The following is a 25,803-nucleotide window of genomic DNA, read 5'->3' on the forward strand; positions in this document are numbered from 1 at the left end:
GCCTTCGGCCTAAATTGTATAATCTGTTCCATATTATATATATATATATATATATATATATATATATATATATATATATATATATATATATATATATATATTATACGATTCCAGGCTTGATTCCCAAACCTTAGAAGCCACAGCCACGTTCTGTTGGATTTCCCCCATGATTCTGTTGACCTAGGCGGTGAATTCAATAGCCTTTGGTGACCAGTCGATTGCTGTACAATGGATAAAGAGTGAAAATTGGTAGCAATTACTGGAACCACCTTTGTTAAGAGGGACAAAGGAGCAAAGGTAGAGAGCATTGACGAGCAATGCATTTTCACTTCAGTCCTCGTACAGGAAGGACGTTACAAGAGCGAGTTCTTCAGTTTCAGACAGAGATGGGAAGCAAAACTTTTGAGGTTTTCTCAGTTTCACAGGGCTCTGAGTAATTGTGTGCGCCTTTTTCTTACTTCCTCTCAGAGAGAGAGAGAGAGATAGAGAGGATATTTAATGAATGGTATCAAATAATGGCAAGATAGAGTGTGTGAGAGAGACAGAGATAATGATTGCATAGCCGTTGTGCACCGATCTGTTACTGTCAAGTAGTGACACAAGTGAAAAGCTTTGAAGTTATGAGTAAGAAGAAGAACGGGAAATATAGTGTGGATGGAAACACCACAAACATGGTATGGATGATAGCAGTGTCAATGTAGGTTTGGCTCCGTGTAAAAGATGCAGCCTGTTAATGGTGTACTCATGTAGTGTGACAGTTCTGATGCAGAAAAGCAGCCGAATTTTGTTGCAGTGGACGAAGGAGGGAGAGTTCAGTATCTCACCAATAGCCTCGACGTGGATCACAACCGTAAGTTGCTTAGTGGAAGGTGGGGATATATAAGAAGCACCCAGAATTTGAAGTTCTCTTCAAAGAAGTTAAATATTGAATGTACCTTAGTGTTTAAGATGAGAAGGCTGCGAGACGCCTATTTACCGCGTTCTTGTTGTCTTAGATTAAGCCAGCAACATGAAGGCACGGGCTCTTGCTCCTGGAGCATCCCGTAACAGTAAATGTTATCTAGAAAGAGACAAAAATGGGTGTTTGTAAAGGAGAGGAAGAAAAGGATGGGCAGATTTACAAACAACCACTTTAAACCTTGCGGTACCCATCAATAGGAGGAAATCTTGACAGCATAAAGTCCTGTTTAGTTGTAGAGAACCAGGAAGGAGGAAAAAAATGCTGATCGAGAGATAGGATTGAAAATCTAAGGAGGATGCTCTAAGGATTTCGCTTCTCGGGAAAGGCGAAAATTTTAGTGTGACCCAAATGGACAACTTATTCAAAACGGACAATAGCCTCTTGAGGACGGGAGTTCTGGGTGAGGCGAGTCTGAATGCACTCCGGCACTGTATTTCTGTGGACAGGCTTTCTTGTTATTTTCTCAAAAACTCTTCAACTGTAGGAGTTATGCAACTTGCTGCCTGTTGTGGCACTCTCAGCTAACACTGGTTGGATCGCTGAAGGAGGAGGGAGAAGGGTTTAAGGGATGGGTGAGGGAAGGTGAAGGGCAGATTTTGAGAGTGGAAGGGGGTTTGAACTAGAAGGAAGGGAAGGGGGAGGTGCAGGCAGTTTCCCGTGGCTCTGGGGTGTCGTCCACCTTTTTCCTCGGTGTTTGCCCTCCGTAGGTGGGTAGTGCCGTCAGTGCACCTTATGCGGTGCACTGTAGGCGTTACTTAAGGTTCTTTGCAGTGCCCCTTCGGCCCCTAGCTGCAACCCATTTCTCCTGTTACTGTACCGCCGTTCATAATCTCTATCTTTCTTCTTACTTTCCACCCTCTCTTAACAACTGATTCATAGTGCAACTGCTTTGAGGTTTTCCTTCTGTCACACCTTTCAAACCTTTTCACTGTCAATTTCAGTTTAAGCGCTGAATGACCTCATAGGCCTCAGCGCTTTGGCCTAAATTCTGTATATTCTATATTCTCGGTGTCTGTATATTCTATACTCTCGGTGTCTGCAGCTGCTCCCGTGTCTCTGTTTGGTTTTAGAGAAGGTGAAAGTACAACAGATTGTGTTACTGAAGTATCAAGCAATAGCAGGGCCAGATAAGAGCTTTTGTAGACCTGAAGGTTGCCTTTGATAGGGCAAACGGTGAGGTAATTCTAGGAGAACTGGTGAATAAAGGCATGAAAGGTTTACTGTTAAAATGGATACAGAGCTGTGTAACTGGTAGGAAAGCCGTAGTGTGGTTCTAGTGTTATGAAACTGGGGAAATGTTGTTGAAGTTTGGTATGCAACAAGGTGGAGTACTGAGCCCTATACTTTGTTTCATGTCTTGATGAACAGAACTGCAAGGCACAGATTTCCAAGTGCTACTGATGTTATTTATATCGATGATATTCTTATACAGTGTGACCCTGATGCTGCTTTGTTATTGGCAATGGTAGAGCTGTAAATCTTGTCTGCGTATGGGTTTGGTTGTAAATGAAAACAAGAGCAAAATACAGACTTGTAGACGGACAGATTAATTTTATATAAGGGAAAGGTAGTAGAGGCAATCGACAATTGTATCTCGGAATGTATATAAGTTTTAAGTTTGTTCGAAATGAACTGTTATAAATCTTTGGGGAGAAGTAAAATGTTATTGGGAAATGGAATTGAAGAAATTAAAGGTTATCCAGAACAAAACGATCCCTACTACCTTTGGATGCACAATGAGTACCAAAATAAGATGAACGAGAATGGAATTATAATTGGTCGTTGGCCGTATTTTAGAAATAGCCTCCTTTGTTGTTGTTCGAATGTTAAGAAGAGGATGGTGGGTGGGGGATATGGAGATGATAACTGCCAAGTGATCAGGAAGGATTAATGCTCCTGTTCGAACTAATTTGTTAATTTATTTTTCTTTTTTTCTAATAACTGATCCCTTCTTTCTGTGTTGCAGCAACCTTTTGTTACTTCTTTCAAATGAACACCATTTTCTTTGGAAGCTTGAATTTCAAGTCAATGGTTCCTATGGGCTTGTTCCATATGAATACGGTTCATCTTCATAATAATAATAATAATAGTAATAATAATATAATAATAATAATAATATAACCGCTATTCACGGAAATTGTATAGCATTTTCTTATGATGTGAAATATTGTATTAAGGCCTTGGTTATGTAAAAAGGTAGATATATTTATAAAGATTTTGGATTATAAAAAGGGCGAGTGCCATCCTAATGGGTTACATTTAGGTTTAATGTTTAAATATATATATATATATATATATATATATATATATATATATATATATATATATATATATATATATATATATATATATATAGTGATGGCTCTTTAACTGAGCAAAGGCTGAATATGGAGGTTGTCATTAGAGAATTTGGTAATAATTCTTTTACTGATGAGATGATCACGGGGCACTGAAAATATTCGCGGGCAAAAAGCGAAATTACATAATTTCGTAGATTCCCCGAGTGCGTTACTTCCACTGAATTGAATGGATCCTTCTAACGCTGATTTGGTGTACCAGCGAGGCACTTTGGTATAGCTCTTCGTTGGGAGAGTCGGTAGAGTTGTGGACTAGCACTCGCTAGGCCCGAGTTCGAGTCTCCGGCGGGTGATGAAGTATTAGAGGAATTTATTTCTGGTGATAGAAATTCATTTCTCACTATAATGTGGTCCGGATTCCGCAGTAAGCTGTAGGTCCCGTTGCTAAGTAACCAATTGGTTCTTAGCCACGTAAAATAAGCCTAATCCTTCGGGCCAGCCCTAGGAGAGCTGTTAATCAGCTCAGTGGTCTGATAAAGCTAAGGTATACTTAACTTTGGTATATGAAATAGAGCGCCCGCAGAGGGGGTTAGTACCGTTAGTGCGCCTCATGCAAGCCCTTTCATTCCTATTACTGTACCTCCGTTCATAATCTCTTACTTCCATCTTACTTTCCACCCTCTCCTAACAATTGTTTCATAGTGCAACTGCTTTGAGGTTTTCCTCCTGTTACACCTTTCAAACGTTTTACTGTCAATTTCCCTTCCAGCTTATACGTCAGTTCGTCAAAGTAGGGACTACTACTGTAAACTCTAAAATTGACACATTTATAATGAGGTTAAGGTTAGGGTATAAGTATTCTTGGGAATATGTTGGTGATGGTAACTATATGTCAAGTAAATTATGTACCGAGCCAAACTCTCACGCATTATGTCAGTACGTATTATATCGGAATGAACGTTCAGAATTTAGGGACAGAAGTGTTGATTCCAGATCAGCTGCGGTATTTGCTTAATAATAACCTGCTTCCAAGAATTACGTGAGAAGTTTAAAAAGAAGTTTCCCATTTTCTGATGGAACAAGTAATTTTGGAATGTAAATAATGAATTGTTAAATTACTTTGGTGGGTGTACCAGCATGCTGTTACACCCATATGTATATATACTGTATATATATATATATGTATTTAATATATATATACATATATATTTATATATTATACACACACACACACACACACACACACATACACATATACACACACACATATATATATATATATATATATATATATATATATATATATATATATATATATATATATATATATATATATTATATATGTATATATGTGTGTGTATGTATGCATGTGTGTGATAACTTAAACATTTACATAGGTAAAGATGTTGGCAAGCAGTCAGACTGTTAACTTTTGAACACATTTAAGTTTTGGGTTTAGTATCTGACCTTTTTTTTTTTGTAAAGTTTATTTAATCTTGTCAGTCTTACTTTCACGAAGGCCTTTAGATTGCACAACGTATGTTTACCCTTATTCCTGATTAATTTGCATTATGAAGATTCTTCTGTTCTTTTTTTTAAATCTTTCAGCGCATTAAAACGCTTACATGGGCTCCATTTATTTATATATATGTATATATATATATATATATATATATACATATATGTATATATATACATACATATAAATATATATACATACATATAAATATATATAAATATATATATATATATATATATATATATATATATATATATATATATATATATATGTATATATGTGTGTGTGTGTGTGTGTGTGTGTGTGTGTGCGTATGTATGAAAAAGGAGCTGTAGATATGTCGTTTAAACCCAGCCCTCATCTAATTTCTCATCACGTCATTTGTCTCAAGTGAGACGTTCTGACAAATGAATTACCTCCGAGTGGCAGAAAGAGTGATGTCTATATTTGCACATTTAAATCTTTCCAGGAAAAGGGGGGTTGTAAAAATCGTTGTTCGACTTATTAAAAATCACATGAAATGTATTGTTTAAATAAAAAAAAGAAGTATTGTGTCACGTTAAAACTATCAAATAACCCTCTATTTAACTGTTAAAGTAGAGCAACGTCTGAGGCCGATGAAGTGCTTGTATAACGTAGTTTTGTGTGAGTGGAACCTCGTTGTGGCTGGACTTTTTATTTTTTAATTATAAACTGAACCACGTAATTTTGATTTAAATGTCACGGCCTCTTTGTTATTTCCAGGAGGCGAAACGGTTACAAATTAATGACGAACATTTTTTTTTTAGATCTTAAGTTGACTATTCGTAACAACTTGCCACTCAGCTCTGAATATTTCGAATTTTCATAACAGAAAAACTGTCATTCTTTTATGTGCTTGAAAATACATGTTCTTTAATGAATAATGCAATGTATATATATATATATATATATATATATATATATATATATATATATATATATATATATATATATATATATATATATATATATATATATATATAGTTCTCGAGCGATTGAGTATGACGTAACTATTTTGGGTGGGTCTTGCCAATTCGTCTGTTGCTATATGAAGTGTTTGCAGTTTGTCAGATGTTTTAGTGCTTTGTCTGCTTTATCATCGTTTCCTTTCTCATTCACGAAGAAAGGAATGTTTACCAAGGAGTCTCTCTCTCTCTCTCTCTCTCTCTCTCTCTCTCTCTCTCTCTCTCCCCTTTGGAAAGAAGGCGCTCTTGGTGGTTATCTTTCATTTCTCTTCTACCGTCTCTTTCTCAAAAGAAAAAAGTCCATTTGTGTCTTCTTGTTTCCCTCGGACTCACCTTCACATGACTCACTCGAGTCTGGCCTCATCACTCAACTTACAGACCATATGTGTTCTGTTATTTTTTGTTGTCCTAAATTCTGTTATAGCTAAATTGTTTGAAACCTTGCTTTATGGTTACTTCTGAGAAGTCTGAAACCTCACAGACTTCTGTTCACAGTCATCAGTGAGGCAAGAGCAACTGGTAATCTATTCTACCTTAGAAAATTTATAATGTAGCCCCAAGGAACTACATGGTATCTTATGTTGTCTCCCCTAATCTGTCTATTGACAGGGACTGGCGTGAGTCTGTGTTAGCGAAATTCCTTGCCTGTGGCCTCAATCCTTCCCACTGTAAACTAGTTTCCAGCATCTCATCAGATGCATTATAGGCTTCCGGAAAGCAGTGCACGGGGGCCTTTACCTACACAACCACTCACAGGAATAAAAATGTAAATGGTCTACAAAATTAAACACATTTATCGTATTGGTACTTTCAACAAAATCAGTGTTTAAACATTAAAGAAAAACCATGTACAGTAAAGATTAATTAACACAAATGTGAAATCCATACACAAAACCCGTGTCCACTTGCAATCCAATAAATATTTAAAGTTTAATATAATATAGTATTTATTTAATGACAGCAAGTACAGCATACATAGATTAGCATGATGCCCTTATGATCGCTGGGCCCCATGGCACCTACCCAGCGTGCCCATGCGTTAAGACGGATCTCGTAAAGTTGATGAAACTGCATGTCTCTTCCTCTGTCACTGATGGTGTGCCTTAATGACTTGGTCCCCTCTCTACATTTTTTTCATCAATGGTAATTTTCTAGGCTCCATTTTACATACATATGATTCTGTTTAGTGCAAAACGTTTTCTTTTCCCGTTCATATCTATGCTGATGCTTGTTCTTAAACTTACTTATGCTCTTGTAACCCAATAAATGCGATTTGTTGGAGTAGGTAAACACGTGTGGTTTTAATGTTTCCAAGATCCATTAACTAGTTTACAAGTCCTATGATTTGTACTTTCATATTTTTACCATAATGTTTGAGACTGTGGAAACTAAAGCCCTTAGACTTGCCAAAATTTTGGGCATTGCAAGTTAAAATAGCAAGTAATTGGGGGGATAAAATCTTGGGGCTGGTTATTAGTTCTCCGTTACATAACGTAACCAGACTCTTCCAACACGGGTTCAGAGAAACTCGTTACTAGACAAACCTCTCTCCTTATTTTTCATAGATTACTTTTAAAAAATTGTCTCCTGAAATTTACTCGTTTAACCATCTACCACTCTCCAATTCACGTTGTTGTTGCCAATCTTCACATTCCAGTGAATAATGTATGGAGGTCACAAATACGAGGGTTAACCAGTTTCACACATCTGTCATGTCATCTGCTTCCATAATGTGTATTTCTCTACGGTATATCCTGACTCATACGTCCTATCACTTTTTCAAGAAGTGCCGGGATCTCTCAGCAGTCGATGGCTGAATTTTAATTAATATATACCTTTCTTGTAATACCGGTCTTGTTGCAGCTGACCATTCCAGTCTCGATGTGCTCGTCATCCGAAAATAGAGAAAAGCGCCTGTGCAAAAATAAACGGCAATTGAGAAGTGTGTCGCTGAAAAATAAGGCAATGACTGGCACACTTCGTTTGTAAATCCATTGCTCCGTGTTTCTCAGGACCTAGTTTTTATTATATTTTACATTTGGTAAAAAAATGTAAGGGTAAAAGGAGGTTTTTATATAGAAGTAAGCTATTTGATAAGAGTTGGAGCTGTTAAAAGAATTAATATATTCAGTTATGAGGGATAAATTTAAGGTTTAAATCCATTTACTGAGGAAGTTCTGCTGAGCTTTAGTAATCGGACAAAATATTAAGTTACTTGGAAATGAAATTACCGGTGGTAACAGGAAATATTGCTGCTGAAATTGTATGGAACCGGGTTAGCCAAAAAACGCGCTTCCTCTGTAGCGATCTCTGACAGACCAAAACAAATGACTATCAACTGTAAACATATGGTCTGAGGTGAGCTGATGTAACCTTTGTTAATTATGCCCATTTTTAAGCGTTATGATTTGTGAAAGCTATAGTCACTACCATATACGTAACAATAAATTTTATAGAGGTGTTTTGAGGCGAAGGTATTGTGAGTAAGACATGTCGATTGGGTTGCAGTCCGATGAATGGCTAGAGCATTGTACCCCCTGCGACGTATAACTAGTATATAATATTAATATTTGAGTTGTTTTAGTTATTATTGCTTGAGTTACTTTATTATACCGGAAACGGAGGTTTGATGTAGCCACATTTGTTTTGTAAGATTACGTAAAGGTTCTGTTATACGAGAAGAGAACGGGTAGCCTACCCGTTGCTAAGGCAGTCAACTTTGACGCATTCTAAAACTAAATCTACAAATGGTTGAATAAACTCTGGCAACGGTGCATGACCAGCAGATATGTATCCTAAAATATCGCCCCTAATGTAACCTACCCAAAGGCACTGGCTCCTTCCCTGACGTAGGCTAGAGAAGTTTAGCCTAAGTCTTAGAGTACAAGATGTTGGTGCAGCCAAATTTCTCCTTCCCTAGATTCCTTACAAGACTAATACCCGTTCCTTGGACTTATATCAGGTGACAAGAACAACCCCCTGTCGCCAAAGTAGCATGCACACATTAGGCCTATTCTTTCTCTAAGGTTGGAGGGTAGGCTACGCATGGAAAGCAGCAGTCGCTCTTGTCCCAGTACAATAGTCCTAGTTGATTTCTTCAGCTAATTTTATCGAGATAAATAAAAAGTGATTTTAAATTTTCATATTGCATCTTGCAGAGAGCGGTCATTAAACTGAATAGCCTAGACACTTGAAAAATGACTGTAGGCTAGTCTGGATACATTATTGTCTTAAGGTATAACTTTATGACGTGTTAATTGCTGGAATATGTGGTAGAACTATATAGTAGCTCCGTGGCGGCGACTGCCTTCTAGCTTAACTTTTTCTATAGTTTTTTGGTTGCTAATTATGAATTTACCTTTTTTTTTGGCACTTGAGTATAATTAACCTGTAATTAAGCCCTGAAGTCCTCCCAACAAGGGGTTTCCAAATGCGATCTTCACAAGACAGAGCACGGCTACGTTCGTTTCGAACGGTTCATATCCCGTCTGGCAAGTGCAATAACTTGTTAACGTATGGGTAACACCCCCCCCCCCGGGCCAGCTCTAAAGACGGCGAAGGGACATTCCATTTGGCTGACAACAAACAGATGCACCGCCAGTATCAGAACCCCTAAAAGTGTGGAAAAAACCAGTTGAAAAGGTAAAAACAGGCTCGGAGCTAATATATAGAATTACCGAATATGTTATATAAGTAACAGATAAACAAAAAAGCTTGTACATGCTTGTGAATAGCATATGCACAGCCAGCAGCTATCATTTACAAAGCATTTACAAAACATCACAAAAATAGTAATAGTGGAAATGGAAGATGATGCAAAATTTTATATTGTTACTGGTAAAGCTGTTGTCTTTGCATTCGGGAACAATTTCTGATGTATTCAGTGTTGGAGAGGAATTGAAGTATCATATTTTGATCATATTTCCTGAGCTTTTTTTTTTTATACTAAGTGAATTATTTTGATAATATTACTTTCTAGTTAATTTTATCAGCAAATAGCGATTTTTGTAGATGATGTTGACCCCCAAACCCACTATAACCAAGCCCTATATATAACAACTTTTGTAGGACTGTAGTGGGAAATGGATTTCATTGAGTGGAGGAGTAGGAAAAATAGTGAAATAAAAAGTTATAATCTAACCCAAAGTACCAGTTCCTACCTGCCAAGGACTCGTCCCTTCCCCCCAGACTTTCTTGTGTTTACGAACTGTAAATCAGTGAAATGTAGGGAAGTCTTGGCCACAATTCCTTAATTTAGCATAGTTCTTGACCGTAAAATACTTATCTTCTCTTTTCCTTACTGATTTTGCACATAATCAGTCTGGGACAAGTTTTCCTGGATGTCTACCTGTAGGGAGGAGATTTGGTTTGGAGTCTAGGAACATGCATTGTTTACCCTCCCTGAGGACTCTTTACCCAGCTGCCTCACTTACTTCAGGGAAATTTCTTTAGGACCAACAAGAGACGTTTGCAGAGGGTCACCACCTCGTTAAGTCTCGACTCTTTATTTTTCCAGCTACGTGTGGGAAGGTAAGTGCATAACTTATGCACTTATCCTTCCCTGTCAGGATGTCAGAAGGGATAGTCAGTTGTACTGTAAGGGGTAATGGGGGGTGTAAGTCCCATGCTAAGAAATGATTCTAATTGCTAGGGTTAAGTTATGATAAAAACAACACTCTGGCTACATAGGCCTCATGACCATTGTGAAGTATGCCCATTCCCCGTTTGTTAAAGGATCATAGAGAGAAGTTTGTTCTCTTTGTCGTTTTATGCAAAAGGGTTGACTTCTCAGCTATGCCCATGAGACAGGTATTGCAGAGACATTTGCCTAACAAGAGCAGACACTTTAGCTAACAAACCTAGAGTGACCCATCCTGGTGTGCTGTGTTCTACCTAGCCTGTCTTAGAGGACCATTACAGCCCCTTCCCCAGTTATTTGCTCTTAGTCACTGTTGAATTGGCTGCAAAATGTACTCCTTCTATTTTTCCATCATAACTGTACCTAGTGAAGGACAGTGATGACTTGGATTTTGACAAATAAGATAGTGTGAGCAGTGTAGTTGTGAAATTTCTCAGTATAGTTGTACTTGTACTAAATACCTGTATCTACTTTTGTATTTCTCAAGATTCAACCAGTGCAATTACTGTGGTTTGGGGCCCAGTTACAAATCCTAATGCTGCTAGTCTGAGCAGAAAAGTAAAAGTAGCTAAGATACAGTGTTTGATGAAAGTGTGATAATGTCCTTTTATTGATTTTTTTTAGTTTGCACATAATATTTTTAAGGGTTTGAGGGAAAAATTGAAAACTAACACTATTACAGATGTTCTTTCAGTACTGTAGGCAAATTTCAAATACCCTTGTTTCCTTACACAATATTACCTTGCAATATCTTTATTAGATGGTTGTTTTGCTGTTGCTCCTAAGTGCAAGTTGCGTGTTGCTGCTTCTTTCATGATCACAAAACGGTGATCAAGTCGTCTCTCCTTATGTACAGTATTAAATTTAAATTCATGAAATGGGGAGGTTCCTTAGCTTTACCACTCTTCTTGGCTACATGACTGGAATTTTCTGTCATTTTTTAAAAATAAAGTTTTTCATCATTCTTAGAGTTTTTCACATGAATTATCCAGAATTGAATTTGCCTTTACATTCTTTGTTTTCTGCAGGATAGAAAAATAAAAGTGACATTTTAGAAAAAAGGTTTAGTTATAAAGCATTTTGTTGTAAAAAGAGAGAGAGAGAGAGAGAGAGAGAGAGAGAGAGAGAGAGAGAGAGAGAGAGAGAGAGAGAGAGAGAGAGAGAGAGTAACAAAACTTATTTGCCCTTTCATTTTATCTTCTGAACATTTTTAACATTTACATTCATCTCTGCAGCAAAACAGCAGAACAGTCATGGCTCCTCCAGTGAGTATAAGACTGAACCTGTTTATTTTTCTTACTGTTATTCTGATTAGAACTCATGTCTTCATTTCGATTCTTAGCAATTATATTTTCTGCTTGCCCTCTACATTACATTGTTTATTGTTGTTAATATTTAGCAAGTTCATGTAGAAACTTTAGCAGAAATTTTCCAGGTTTGTCCCTAATTTGTGACCTATGAGCTTGCTTAATAATCGTCATTTTGGTTGTTATTGATCTTTAGATGTATCTGGATGTCATATGATTTTTAGATAATGCAAATTTTTTTCACCGCTTCTTTTGGGTGAATAAAATTGTAATGTTGTAAGTGGTTTCTTAAAGAGAGAAAGAAATTTTAATTCTGCTGTGATTCCCCGAAAGATGTAAGGGCTGAAACAGAGGTACTGTAGAGCAGTTACAATATGCTTTCTAAACTCCTGCCATGCTCTTTATTACTGTAAAATTTACTAATACAGTAAAACTGTTTTGTGCTTTACTTATACCGGTCTTTGTGTAAATAATGAGGATACTGTATCCCCATACCTAACTTTCCTTTAATGATGTAACGAGTTATGGTGTTGTAGATTATTACAAAAGTCTGATAAAATGATACTTCTCTCAAAGACTTCTTGGTGATAATAATCTTAGGTTGTTGCTGGTACCTTACCTCAAAGTAGTACATCTAGTCACTGAGAACCCTTTTGAAAGCAAAGGAAGTGCCATTTTCCTGGTTTTGGTATTTTTATTATATCACGGCGTATACTTTAATATTGAATACTGTACTTATAATTAAAGAATGTTATCAAGTTGTTGATGTTGAAGTTTGTACTATATTATGTATGGTGAATAATTACTGCAGTTCTTAAGGCTTCAAAATGACAATTATATATTAAGAAAGGTCAAATAATGATTATATTCTCTTATTTTATGCTGTTTATCACTTAATGAAGCACTAAATTTATATCCACATGTTATGCATATCTCTGATGAACTTTTTGCCTAAAAATTTTGGCTACTGCATATGAAGCATTCAAGTAAAAAAGGTATCTCCTAGATAGCTGCAGTATTTATGGTGTTGTTTGTGTTACAAAGAATGGTAAATGCCAATTTTTATATAAGTAACTTACCCAGTAGTTACATAGCTATTAGTTTCTTTTAACCGGCAGCTCAAAATTTTGAAATTGCGGGTCTGCTAGTTTGTTATGGTTATGGCAACATGCCCCGCCCACTTTCGGGTAAGAGAAGGTACAACATAGCAAAGAGCTTCAATTTGTTTCTGCGGGCTGTGGTTGAAGGACTGTGGTTGGCAGCAGCTTGAATTTTGCAATTTATACTTTGCTGGTTGTTTGACTTATTTTCAATTGGTGAATTGTTTAATTTCATAGCCTCTCGGCATAATCAACATAGTATTAGGCGAATTTTGATCATTGATTGATGACTCCTTGCCTGTTTTTTGGACTTGTACTAGACTTTTCTAGGATGTCTGACACTATTAGTGCTAGCATTAGGTATTGCAGCAAAGGCTGCAATACTAGACTAACTAAAGAATCTTACGACTCGCACGCTGTTTGTATTCCATGTGGGGGACAAACATGTTCAGTAAATTTACGTTGTGGGGAGTGTAATGACTGGGATATGAAAAGGTGGAAGACTTGAGATGCACATATCAAGAAACTAGCAAGAGATAGGAAGAGGAAAGCTATGGCTAGGGAATCTAGTAAAGCCTTAGCTAGTCAGGATTCATCCACTAAGTCGGATGCAATTGCTCTTGTAATTTCTTTCAATCCCATTCCATCTCCTCCACCTGTGCAACCCTCTCCTTTACCTGGCTCTCACGCTTCCGACCCCAACAACGTTGTCAGTCTGGAGTTGAAAACTCACACTCACTTCGAGTTAATAGGCGCCCCTTGGCGCCCAGTGCAAGTGCAATGGTAGTGGAGGAGGTGGCTGTTTGGCCTGCCGATTCTCTTAGGCCAAGATCCCTGACATACTCCCTAGCACCTGGTAGGAGTCAGACTGGCAAGCTAAGGGAGGTAGTGGGGTCTGCCTCCAAGCAGTCACCCCCTCGGTTCAGTCTGTTGATGAATCCCAGAGTGCAACCAAAGGCCTTTGGAAAGGCCTTCAAGTGAGTGTGCATTGTATGCCTCTAGCTCCGAGGATTTGAGTCCCAGGCGCGCGGCTCTGTGCAAACAAGTCTCGCCTGCTGAAGTGGCTTGCAGTGGAATTTGAAGTTTCTTTCCCTGTTTCTTCTAACGACAATCGTAAATTGGTGCTGAGGCGCCTTGTGGCACGGAGACGTTCTTTGTCGTATAAAGGAACTACTGCATCAGGAGTTGCACACCCAGCACCTTCGTCTCTACAATCAGCGCCTGAGCGGCCAGCACCTAGCATCGAAGCACCCAAGCTCCTGTTTGCGATTGAGCGCCCACTGCCGCCTGTTCACCAACAGGTTTCATCACTGGCTCCAGTCTCTGCAGCGCCTCCCGAGCACCCATTGGCGCCCGCTGCTCCACCGCTTCTTAGTAGTGTCGTTTCAGACATTCCTGCAGTTGACCTGATTCAGAGCAAACTGGATATTCTTAGTTTGCTTCAGAAGGCTCCCCCTACAGCTCAGACAACAGGGGACTTATCGTTTTCTCCTGTCACTTCTGAGGAAGAGGTTGTTCCCGATCAAGATGCGCCTTCATCGGCGTACTCTGCACTGTTGAGGTTCCTGCTAGCAACCTATCCAAGCTTCTTGCCAGCTATTCCCTCTGTTCCTACTGTGACTTTCTTTATGGAAGCCCCCTCAGTTGATCCATCGAAATTATCGAAGTTAATTCTTTCCTCTTCAGCAAGGAAGGCACTGGAGGAAGTAGAAGATTGGTTTTTCTGAGAAGAGGGAACAAGGCAAAGCAGTTTTTGTTTCCCTCCTTCCAAATTGTCCAGATCGAGCTACAGGTTTTATGCGACCGGAGAAGTTCCTTTTGGGAGTCTCAGCCTCTTCTCAAGGAGACTTCTCCGGCCTTATTGACTCGACTAGATCAGCTTTCTCCTCAGCCAAAATTATGTTCTCGGCTTCGGAACTTGCGCACTTTCTTAAACATATTGATGAGCTTCCTTGACTGGGCGGTGGGCGAACTGGCACACAAACCTAGAGAGTGTTCTTTGTTACCTCAAGAGATCTCGTCGGATCTCTTGGGAGTACTTTCCTGTATTGATAGAGGCATTTGTGATATTACACAGGAGTTAGCCAGTCTGTACGCCATGGGTATTCATTCTTAAGAAGAGGGATCTTTGGTGCTCCTTTACTTCAAAAGGTGTCACTCTGTCTCAGAGATCCGCCCTCCTATTCTCCCCCTTGGACAAGATGTATCTTTTTCTACTGGCTCGACAGCCGCCAACTGCAGAATGCTTGTGCTTCGGGTGCTCGTGGCTCACTCTCTGGCACCTCAGTGTCCATTCTCGGGCTCTCTGTGCCAGTTACTGGGATCCTGGCGCCATCTGAGCCATATCTCTCTCCTACTGCTGACCTTCCTGCCCATTTTATCCACTTGCTCCCACACCTGGCTCCCTCGCCTCCTTCTCGTGCCATTGCCAATCTTGTTTTAGCTTAACAGATGTTAACCTTGTGATAGTGAAGTGTTTATGTTAACCTTGTGATAGTGAAGTGTTGTGCAGTGGAGGAGGTGTCTACTCGTCCCTCGATTCTCCTAGACAAAGGTCCCTGTCATACTCCCAAATAACCGGGGAGGAGACATACTGGAAATCCAAGGGAGGTCGGGGGGATACACACGGGTATTTGACCCCCTCAGTCAAGCCTTTTGCCGGTCCCAGGTATCGACAGACAGCCTGGAAAGGCGTCTTTCTGGATGTGTTAGTGGAGGTGGTGGCTATCTGGCCCTATCAGCTCTTCTAAACCAGTCCCTGCCAGAATCTCCTATACCTGGGAGGAGGCATACTGTCAGTCCATGGGAGTCTGATGGGGTTTTGCCCCTGGATAGCGGCCCCTCAGTTAAACTTGCTGTCCACAGGTGTCGATGGACAGCCATGGGAAAGACGTCCATCGAGATGTCCTTTTTTCTAGTGATAGTCCAGTGTAGAAAAATGCAGATGGTGTTTTTTCCAGTGAAAAGCAGCCATTGAAGAGGCATTTTTTCTGATGATCTTTGCTCTTCTCCGCTTTCCTGTGAGCTTCTCGGGAAGCAGGAGTATAGCCCACACCATATTTCTAATGGGACAGCCTTGTGCTTTTGTCTCCTGGGTGTCTCCTGAACTTCTGGTGGTGGATCACCAGTTTTGGTGCCAAGCGGAGCATCAGTGTATGAGCATTCTTTTTGTCTGCTTCCATAGCTCCCGTTAAGTGCCTGAGCGCCTAATAGCACCAGAGCCTTCAGTAGTGCCCAAGTGCCCTATAGTGCCGGAGCTCCTCTTCATACAGAGCTCACAGCACCACCTCTCATGTGTCTGGTGCCATCCTTGAGAATAAGTTTGAGCAACGTTTAAATCTGGTAGTTAGTACAGTGGCCCAGTTACGGGCATCAGTGTCAATGGAGGAGGTGGCTGCTCATCCCACTGATTCTCCTAGGTGCTGGTCCCTGCCATGCTCCCCACTACCTGGGAGGAGGCATACTGATAGCCCAAGGGAGGTCAGCTGGAACGGGGAAAAAGTTTCCGGACTCGTTCGTGTTCCCGATAACGATGGAAATCAAGGAGGATCTTCCTTGGTAGAATTCCAGGAAGAGGCTATCAGAAGGGAAATCTCTTCATCCTCTGAACCCCAGCCTAGAGTTATTTTCAGATGTGCCGAACCTAGGTTGGGGAGCTTTTTTGGGATTAAAAGAAGTGTCAGGAACCTTGTCCCAGGAACAGCAAAACTGGCACATCAATGTGAAGGAACTACAGGTGATATTTCTGGGCCTACAGTGCTTCGCTTCAGAAATATGGGGGAGGAGAGTAGCAGTGCATTCAGACAACGTGACGGCACTGGCGTATATCAAGAAATGAGGAGAAACCCACTCTTTCTCCCTGTACGAAACGGCAAGGGACCATCACTGATTTCCTCTCTTCTGCTCACCAGTTCCAGATCCCTTGGCATGGGTGACCGATGCAATGTTGCAGGATTGGTCCAACAAAGATCTGTATGCCTTTCCCCCATTTGGGTTAGTGAGGCAAGTCATCAACAAATTCTGGTCTCATCAAAACCTATCCATGATCTTGATAGCCCCCTTCTGGCCAACAAAAGAGTGGTTCCCGGATCTTCTGGAACTTCTTGCGGATTTCCCGAGACTGCTGCCTTAGAAGCAACAACTTTTCAGGCAACCTCACTTCCGTCGGTTCCACCAAAACCTGTCTTCTCTGGCCCTAACAGGGTTCAAACTGTTAGGCGACTGCTCCAAAAGAAGGGCTTTTCAAGAGCGGCTGCAGACACAATTGCGAAATTTAGAAGACAGTCTTCAGATAACGTCTACCAGGCAAAATGGTCCAGTCTTCAGATAACGTCTACCAGGCAAAATGGTCCCTCTTCAGGTCCTGGTGCAGACAAAATAACGTGTCCTCTTCTGAGACCCCTGTGGCAGAGATAGCGGACTTTCTTCTGTTCCTACGCTCCGCTGAAGGACTTTCCACCTCTACCATTAAAGGATACAGAGCTATGCTTAGCTCATTTTTCCACCATAAAGGAATGGACTTATCGTCGAACCAGGATTTGTCCGACTTTATTAAGTCCTTTGATACAGCAAAGCCTAAAGGAAAACCTTTGCTGTCCTGGAACTTAGACGTGGTCCTTAAGTGGCTTTCCAGTTCACGTTTTGAGCCCATGCAATCTATCTCTTTAAGGGATCTAACCAGGGAAAAACTTATGGTTGCCTTGGCCACTGCTAAGAGGTCCAGTGAAATCCATGGTTTAGACAGGAACATAGGATTTTCTCAGGGCAATGCAGTTTGCTCCCTTTCCCTAGACTTTCTGGCTAAGAACGAATCGCCATCAAATCCATGGCCTCGTTCTTTTACGATCAAGAACTTATCCGAGATAGTGGGTCCGTCTGAAGAAGAAAGAACGCTCTGTCCAGTAAGGACTCTTAAATTTTATCTTCACAGAACGAAGGACATTTGTGGTACTTCAAGAAACCTTTGGTGTTCTGTGAAATATCCCCCTAGACCCCTGTCTAAGAATGTCCTGGCATTTTTTCTGAGAGATCTGATTTCCGAAGCATATTCCATGGTGAAAGACGACTCACTCTTTGGCGTTTAAGCTCGATCTATCCCTTACGTCAATTGTACAAGTGACGTCTTGGAAGTGCAAGTCGGTGTTTGCATTGCATTATTTATTTAAGGGATATTGAGACGACTTACGATTAATGCAGTACCTTAGGTCCGTTTTATGCGGCTGGAGCGGTGTTGGAGAAGGAAACGTAGAAAACGATGTCCTTTCTTTAAGCTCTTCGCCTTGCTTAGGGTGCTGAGTTTTGGAGAGCCTGGGAGCACTATGTACTTTGAGTACCCTCCAGTCTTTTGGTTATGGTAGGGTATTGGTGTTTTTAAGTGGTTATGGTGACTATTTACTCTGGTTATTTTGTGTGGTACTGCACCCTTGGCAGGGGCATCTTGTTGTACTTTGCTAGCCCTTGGAATTTAGTTCATTGCTACAAAGCACCCACTGTAGTAATAGGCCCTCAAGGCTTTACCGCCTCGCCTCTACCTGTAGCAGCTTTCTTATCGAGTAAGGTTCAACAACATTGATTCAGTGTTAGCAACTTTCTAATCTCAAAGTCATTACTATTAATAATGTTTTGGGGTAGATATGTCCAACATTCCCACCTCCATTCAATATGGGAATCAGCTATGTAATTACTGGGTAAGTTATATCAGTTGGACATAAGGGCATAAACAAATTGAAGCTCTGTTGTGTTATACCTTCTCTTACACCCGAAAGTGGGCAGGGCATGTTGCCATACCCATAACAAACTAGCGTACCCGCAATTTCAAAATTTTGAGCTGCCGGTTAAAAGAAACTAATAGCTATGTAATTACTGGGTAAGTATATAAAACTTTTATTTTATTATAAAAATGTGATTTTTCAAATGTTGCTAACAAACTGGGGCCATTTCACAAACTTGTTTCAAGAACATGTATATATGTGAGAAGAGTGAAAGGAGTGTTTAAGAACATGAAGAAATTGCGGGAGTATTTTGGACAGTATAGGTACTACATATACTTTTCACCCTCTACCATTAATGTTATAGTTGAATACTATTAGTAAGCATGATTTATGCTTTCGATTTATTTCATGTATGCATGTCAGTACCAAATGCTAGTTGTTTACCATCTGTCAGTTTTTGTATTGAGGGTGAATTTTAATCTTAAATACTTTTAATTTAAATAATGTTTCATCTGCAATTAGATTATCACCACAGAGTATGATCTAATCCTTTTTGGTAATGGAAATAAATACCATGACCAAATTGCTGTTTTAGCATAGTATTCATGAATTTAATATCAAAATTATTATTAAGTCAAGTACAGTTTAAAAGTTGTTTTGTTGTGATTTTTTCACATGGAGTTTATTTCAAATTTTGTATAACACAGTATAGTGTATTGTTCTGGAATACACTCACATTTTTAATCAGGCTCTTACTTGTAGGCCCTCTCTTTGAAAATGCAAATTGATGTTATTACATTGCTGTATTTTTCATGTAGAAATCAGTGTCATGTTATGACTATATGATCCGTTCCTTTCAATGATATTGAGCTGATTAGCTAAAATTGTGAAGTTTTGAACTATTTATTTTCAGTTTTCCATTACAGAAAAGTTACTGTTAATATTTGTGTTTGCCTTAAAGATTGTGTTTTGTAAAATATAAATGAAATGGAAAAGTTGTGACTAAACATTATTTTATCAGATAAACATTGGTGTTATGACAAACTGTGGCCTCTTTTTTTTTTTATCTGAGGCAATGAACAATGGGATTTTTCATTTATTCCTCATATAATTGCTACATATACAGTATGTATTGAGCTCTGTACTTTATTTAGATTTTTGGCCTATTAATTAGTTATCACACTAAGAAAATTATATTTTGCACATATTAGCTGTAAAACTAAATTCTTGTAAATGCTACAAATATTTTCATTAAGGGAAAGTACAGGTTTTATTTATTTTACTCTACTTCTCATTCTGGTTTTCATGTATTTTGCATATGGGCATTCTGCTCTGTGGAGGGCTTTCCAGCTTACAGGACATTTAGGGTTGAGTCATATTGATTTATGCACACCGTGGGTAATAGTACATGTGATGCTAATGATTACTATTTTAATATTAATATTTAAGTTTCTTTTTTATGTCTTCTTTTAGTAACATAGGGTCTGCCCGTATTATGCTTGAAGTATGCTGAAAATTTTGGCTACTATTTGGATGTTTTATTGTATTGGCTTTTTCGTACATGATTTGAAGCATTTTGATCTTGTCAACAAGCTCAGTCATTTGTACAGTATATGTGCTTTTAGTTTATTTTTACACTAATGAAGGTATTTATTTATATTCACAGCTAATTCTCATGTAAATTATGAAAAGGGATTGTACTAATGAACTTATAGTAGGGAGTCATTCCAAGCTGGGTCTCCCATCCCCATTTTATGTGGGCCTTCAATGTATAGTAGTTTCTTTACCAATCAGTATTTTATCCTAAATGTCAATAGTACCCCAGTTTTTGTATAAGTGAGGGAAGGAACAAAGGAGTCTTGCAATATTCTTTGTTTAATTACTATTGAACTTTCTTTATTTAGACTTTCTGGCTCCTGAAACAGTTAACACTCTAAGATAACTCATTTCAAACATTGATGGCAATGGAACTCGTAGTGTCTCCTCACTCAACGTTTTGATTGTTCAAATTCAGACTTGCTTTTACCTTACCTGAATTTTTACGTCATTCAAGGACTCATCCATTGGAGTTTTAAAATATGCCATGTTAAACTGATTTTCAGTGATAGCACTGTGATAGTGATTTTGAGATTATCTGTCTCATCTTGACATTTCATTTTGTGTTTCACTGATTAAAATGGGATCTTGTGTACTGATAAATGTGGAATTCCTCTATTCAAACTTTGTGTCAGTGATGCCCATTTTTCCTTCAAGGTTAATTTTATTCATTTGATAAGATTAAACTGCTATTTATTCTCTATTAAAACTTATTATCATACATAGAGTTTATTTAGACTGAAATAATCTTAAAATTTGAAAAAATTGGTATATTCTTCTTAACTGACCACTGATCATTTTGCCTTATTTAAAAGGATGTATGCAGTATATAAATTTTAAGGTTTTTATCATTGTTTTGATTCATTTTTCCATAAATATTCTTTTCATTTTTTCCATAAATATTATTTTATTTTTTCTATAAATATTCTTTCAAGGTATATATGGCATAATACAATTAATGAAAAGAAAATTGTAAAGGGACTTTTAATATCTTCCTCAGCACAAATTCATAAATTTTGTTAATTATTTATTAGGCACCCCTGAGGTCTAGACAGATGACCTCAGTGGTCTGGTTAAACTACTTGATAATAATAGAAATATTGATACTGAATTGTAATTGTGGTATAATATACTGTGTCCATTTTCAGGATCGTTCGCGGCGCAGGAGGCATGGTAAATCTCCCAGAAACAAAAGATTTGGTTCTGGAAAGTCAACTCCCTCTAGCCCTGCAGGTACACCAACAAGGCTCCCTCATTCACAGAAAGCCTCAGAATTAGCAGGAGGGACGTCTAAAGACACTATTCTCGAATCTCAGGTTGGAGCTTCGTCAAGTGATAATTTACCCTCTGGTGTAAATTCTGTTTGTCTTTCTGCATCTTTAGAAGGCATCTGTAGTGAAAACTCATTGGCATCTGAAAAAGAAAACTCTGTGCCTTTAAAAGATATAGATGAAGAGGGCAATGATTTAAAGGGGGACATAGAAAATTTCACTATGTCTAAAGGAATGAATAAACTTGACCGTTTATGCGGTCTGCTTGAACATATTGTAATTGAACACAAGGACACTGTTTCCCAGAATGTTGCAAAGGCTAATTCTCCTAATAATGAAAAGGTGAAAAGTAATCAGAGCAATGATATTGCTCATGCCAATAATGTCACCTCTAATTCAAATGAAGAGAAAACGCGTGAAGAAGTAGAACTGGAGAGGAAAGCACGCAAGGAAGCCAAGAAAGCGAAGAAAAAAGGAGGTAATAAAGAAAATGAGAAAGAAGGGGCTGAAGTAAATAATGCAAGTAAAATGGAGGTGAATCATGAAACTCCTAAAAATGCGCAAGCTGTTCAGAAACCATCTTCTTCAGGTGGAGGGCAACAGGGAACACCCACAAAACTGGTTCAGGAGGCTAAAAATAAAGATGCAGATTCCTCTGGAAAATCAAAGGCAGACTTGAAGCGTGAACGACGGGAGAAACAGGAGGCTCAGAGAAAAGCAAAGATGGAAGCAAAAGCACAAGAAACAGAGAAGAAGCAGAAACAACCACAGCAAGGTAGTAAAGATAAAACACTGCCACAGCCACCAAAGAAAAAATCAGATGTTGAGGTAAAGAGAGGAAGGGACAAGAAGAGTGCTGATAAAGAACACAGTGAAAGAAGAGTTCCTCTCTTGGGTCATCTCACTCCATTTTTGTCTCAACCACCATCTCATCCAGTAAACTGTGATTTCATTCACCCAGCTATAAGGACTTTAGGAATTAAGATGAAGGTAGGTTATGTGGTTACATGTTTATAAGGTCTGATTTTTTAATGGAAATCAGTTGTTTTTATAAGCAACTGAAGAATTAGATATGTTTTCACATAAAATGGGTAGTTTAACTTGCACACTTTCCATACATTTTATTATATTTTGCTGTTTGGAGTTGTTTTCATTTGAAAATCTATATAAATTGGAAGCTTTATGATTTTTATAGCTGAAATTGGGAACCAAATGTGGATTTGCAGCCATATCATATAAAAAACAAAAATTAAATTCTCCTTATCTAACAATACTCCTGTTATCACAAACGAAATGTGAACAATGATTCAGCTCTTTAGGTAATAAAAAGTACTGTATGCTTTAACAGAAATTTTTAATTTTTGGAATAACAGAAGTTATTTAGAAGCCCTTGAAACTGCTGTGCTAGAAATTCTTTTATACAACAGATTAAGTTTTTGTTTCACAAAATATAAAGTATGTACTGTAGCTGGTGTAAACGTAAAATATTGAACCCCCGTTCATGTGGGGTAGAGGGAAATGGAGATCCCATTTTAGTAGTCATATCTGCATCTATTATAACCAGATCAAAGGCAGTACCCATTCATGTCAGTGATTAACATCTCAAAAACCTATAATTTTAGACTATGGAATAATAAATCTGATAACAACAAACTTAAACAAATGAAGCCTATTGGTAAATAGTGGCACTCTGCATACCAAAAAGACTCCAAATTGAAGTGATTTTTATCTTCGCTTTGGTTACTTTTGTGTGACCTACTAATATTTGATGAAGAAGTCTGATTACCCAATCCTTGTATGAAGATGATGGATGTCATCACTAAGAGATGCATTTTATATGTATGTTCAAACGTCAGCAACAGCAAATGTTCAATTTTTTGGAAACAAGTAAATTCTGTTAGTCATAGTGATTTTTAAAGGACTGTTAAATAAAATCAGTTTTTATCATTAAAAACAAGCTCCTTGGCCAGTTCTTGCAACAGTCAAATATTTTACTATTTATATGAAGAAACTGTGTACTCTACTGTACTGTAATAATAATAATAATAATGATAATAATAATAATAATAATAATAATAATAATAATAATAATAATAATAATAATAATAATAATAATAATACAGGAGGAGACCTCTGAGGGCAGTTGCATTAAAAATTATAGCTGTTTCCATGGCATTTAATATACAGTCATCTCTATTCTTCTTATCTTTTTTTCCTCAAACTGTAGCTGGTATATCAGGTTTCCCAAGGACATAAAAAGATTTCTGTTTTCTTAGTTTTATTTCCTCTGATATTTCCAACACTCTGTGGCATTTATCTTCAAAGAGTGAATGAATGGCATGCAGATTACAAGGGTATACTCATATATAACAAGTGGGGGTGTATAGTTGTTAAGTCGGTTATTCAGCAGTGTTTTGGTTGGTCCTAATAGGTTGGTGACGAAATCAGGCCCGGAGGCGTTGAGACCTTCTGGGCCTAATCGCTATTGGAATTTGGGAGTGGCTGTTATCCGGGATCATAAGTTGTTCAGATAATCTGCCTTCTGTATCCGATGCTGGGTCCCTTTCTGTTTCTTCTTCTTCTTCTCTCTCTCTCTCTCTCTCTCTCTCTCTCTCTCTCTCTCTCTCTCTCTCTCTCTCTCTCTCTCTCTGTGCCAGTTATTTATAGAGACTCGGGTTTGTTGTTCAACCATGTGATTAGAAAAGTTGTTGCTAATAAGTATTTGTGTTGATTTGTTGATCTCTTCTGTAGTTCCTTTCCACATGGAACAGTGTGAAAGGGCGCGATGGACGAAGTCGTCAATCATGGACTTTTTATGTCCTTGGGAACCCTGATATACCAGCTACAGGCTGAGGAAAAGATAACGAGACTAGAAAAGACTCTGTATTAATTAAATGCCGTGGAAACAGCTATTATAATAATAATAATAATAATAATAATAATAATATTTTGGGTATAGACCCTCTTTCAAGCATGTTTTGTTAAATATGATGGCAGCCTTGGTTGCATTAATCTTGTAGATTATTCGTTCAACTCTTCTAATTAGTCTTTCTTCTTCTGCAACAGAATTAAGTAAAATGCCAAAGTTCATTGTAGGGGTTTTATTTATAAAAATATCACAAGTCAAAGGTAATGGAAGTTCCGAGGGCGGGGTCCAAAAACGAGTGCAGGGGTCGTCAGTGTTTCTGGGATCGTAGGTATCGTGACATGTTTTGGAAGGCCTTCTTCCTTCTTCAGGCAGGAGCTGAATGAAGTGGTGGCTATGGTCTCTTTTTTTATATCAACGTTTGGCTGGTCACGGTCTGCTTTTTGATTGGGCGAGAGAGCGTTGATTTTTGATTGGCCAAGAGACCGCTGATGTCACTGGGCATGATCTTCTCCCATTGGTTGGCGGTTTCTCTGCCTTAATCTCAGAGCATAGTGGTTGCTCTGCGATGCCCTATGGTTCGTAAGACATGCCCTGTGGGGGAGTACATTTATAGCTTCATTAAGGTCACATCCTCTGTCAGGGGGTTCGTCAGGAGGGTCTTGTTCGTTGCTGCTGCTCTCAATGTCCTGCTGGGATGTTCCAATAGATATGTTTTCAGTGGGTGCTGTGATAGGGCGTCGTGTCGTTGTCGGAAGCAGATAAGTTTCTTGGGTAGTGTTGATGGTAGGTTTTTCTGCTCCTATATGCAGTGCCTCTAGTATCTGTAGTCTTCGGTGGTCAGGGGCGTGATCTATTACTTCAAAGCAATTGATAATAGCACTACGCCAGACACGAAGGTTGTGAGCATCTCTAGCATGGTTGAAAATGGCCCCCTCTTGGTCATAACAGGAAATCTGTTTTGAAAGACGCATGGTGGTCATTCAGATGTAGGTCGCAGGGCATCCCCGTGAAGGGCATTTGTACCAGTACACCACGTTGGTCTTCTTCAGCGGTTCCTGTCGAAGGGCGGGGTTGTTCTTCATAATAAGACTGCACGTCTTCTTGCTGACATAGTAGATAATCAATTGTACATTTTTTGTCCGGTCAGTGGGGCGACGTGCTCCTTAATGATGCTTTTCAGGGTTTTTTCATCGGTACCAGCAAGAACCCTGTCCACCTCCCCCCTGAAGATATTAAATTATTCTACAGAGGGAGGTTCCACAAACGGTATAAAGACGATGAAAAAGCCCTGAAAAATATCATCAAGGAGCACATCGCCCCCACCGACCCGACGAAATATGTGCAATTGATTATCTACTATGCCAGCAAGAAGACGTGCAGTCTGATTATGAAGAACAACCCCACCCCTCGACAGGAACCGCTGAAGAACACGAATGTGGTGTACTGGTACAAATGCCCTTCGCGAGGATGCCCTGCGACCTACATCTGAATGACCACCATGCGTCTCTCAAAACAGATTTCCTGTCACGCCCAAGAGGGGGCCATTT

At 38.9% G+C, this 25,803-nt stretch overlaps 1 protein-coding gene across 5 annotated transcripts in view; it reads left to right on the plus strand.

Annotated features, from left to right (window-relative positions):
• eIF2Bdelta (eukaryotic translation initiation factor 2B subunit delta) overlaps window positions 1–25,803 on the plus strand; it is a 52,280-nt gene that overhangs the window by 20,740 nt on the left and 5,737 nt on the right. The window contains exons 1-3 of one of the 5 annotated variants that reach the window (XM_067125778.1): window positions 8,041–8,121; window positions 11,638–11,667; window positions 21,265–22,377. In XM_067125778.1, coding sequence (XP_066981879.1) covers window positions 11,656–11,667; window positions 21,265–22,377 — 1,125 coding nt within the window. In that variant the 5' untranslated portion in view covers window positions 8,041–8,121; window positions 11,638–11,655. Of the gene's footprint in view, window positions 1–661; window positions 851–7,987; window positions 8,122–8,225; window positions 8,317–11,637; window positions 11,668–21,264; window positions 22,378–25,803 lie in introns of those variants that run through there. The other 4 variants (XM_067125777.1, XM_067125779.1, XM_067125781.1 and 1 more) reach the window with 4 other exon arrangements.

The sequence above is a fragment of the Macrobrachium rosenbergii genome, chromosome 23 (genome assembly GCF_040412425.1).
Source record: "Macrobrachium rosenbergii isolate ZJJX-2024 chromosome 23, ASM4041242v1, whole genome shotgun sequence".
NCBI lineage: Eukaryota > Metazoa > Arthropoda > Malacostraca > Decapoda > Palaemonidae > Macrobrachium > Macrobrachium rosenbergii.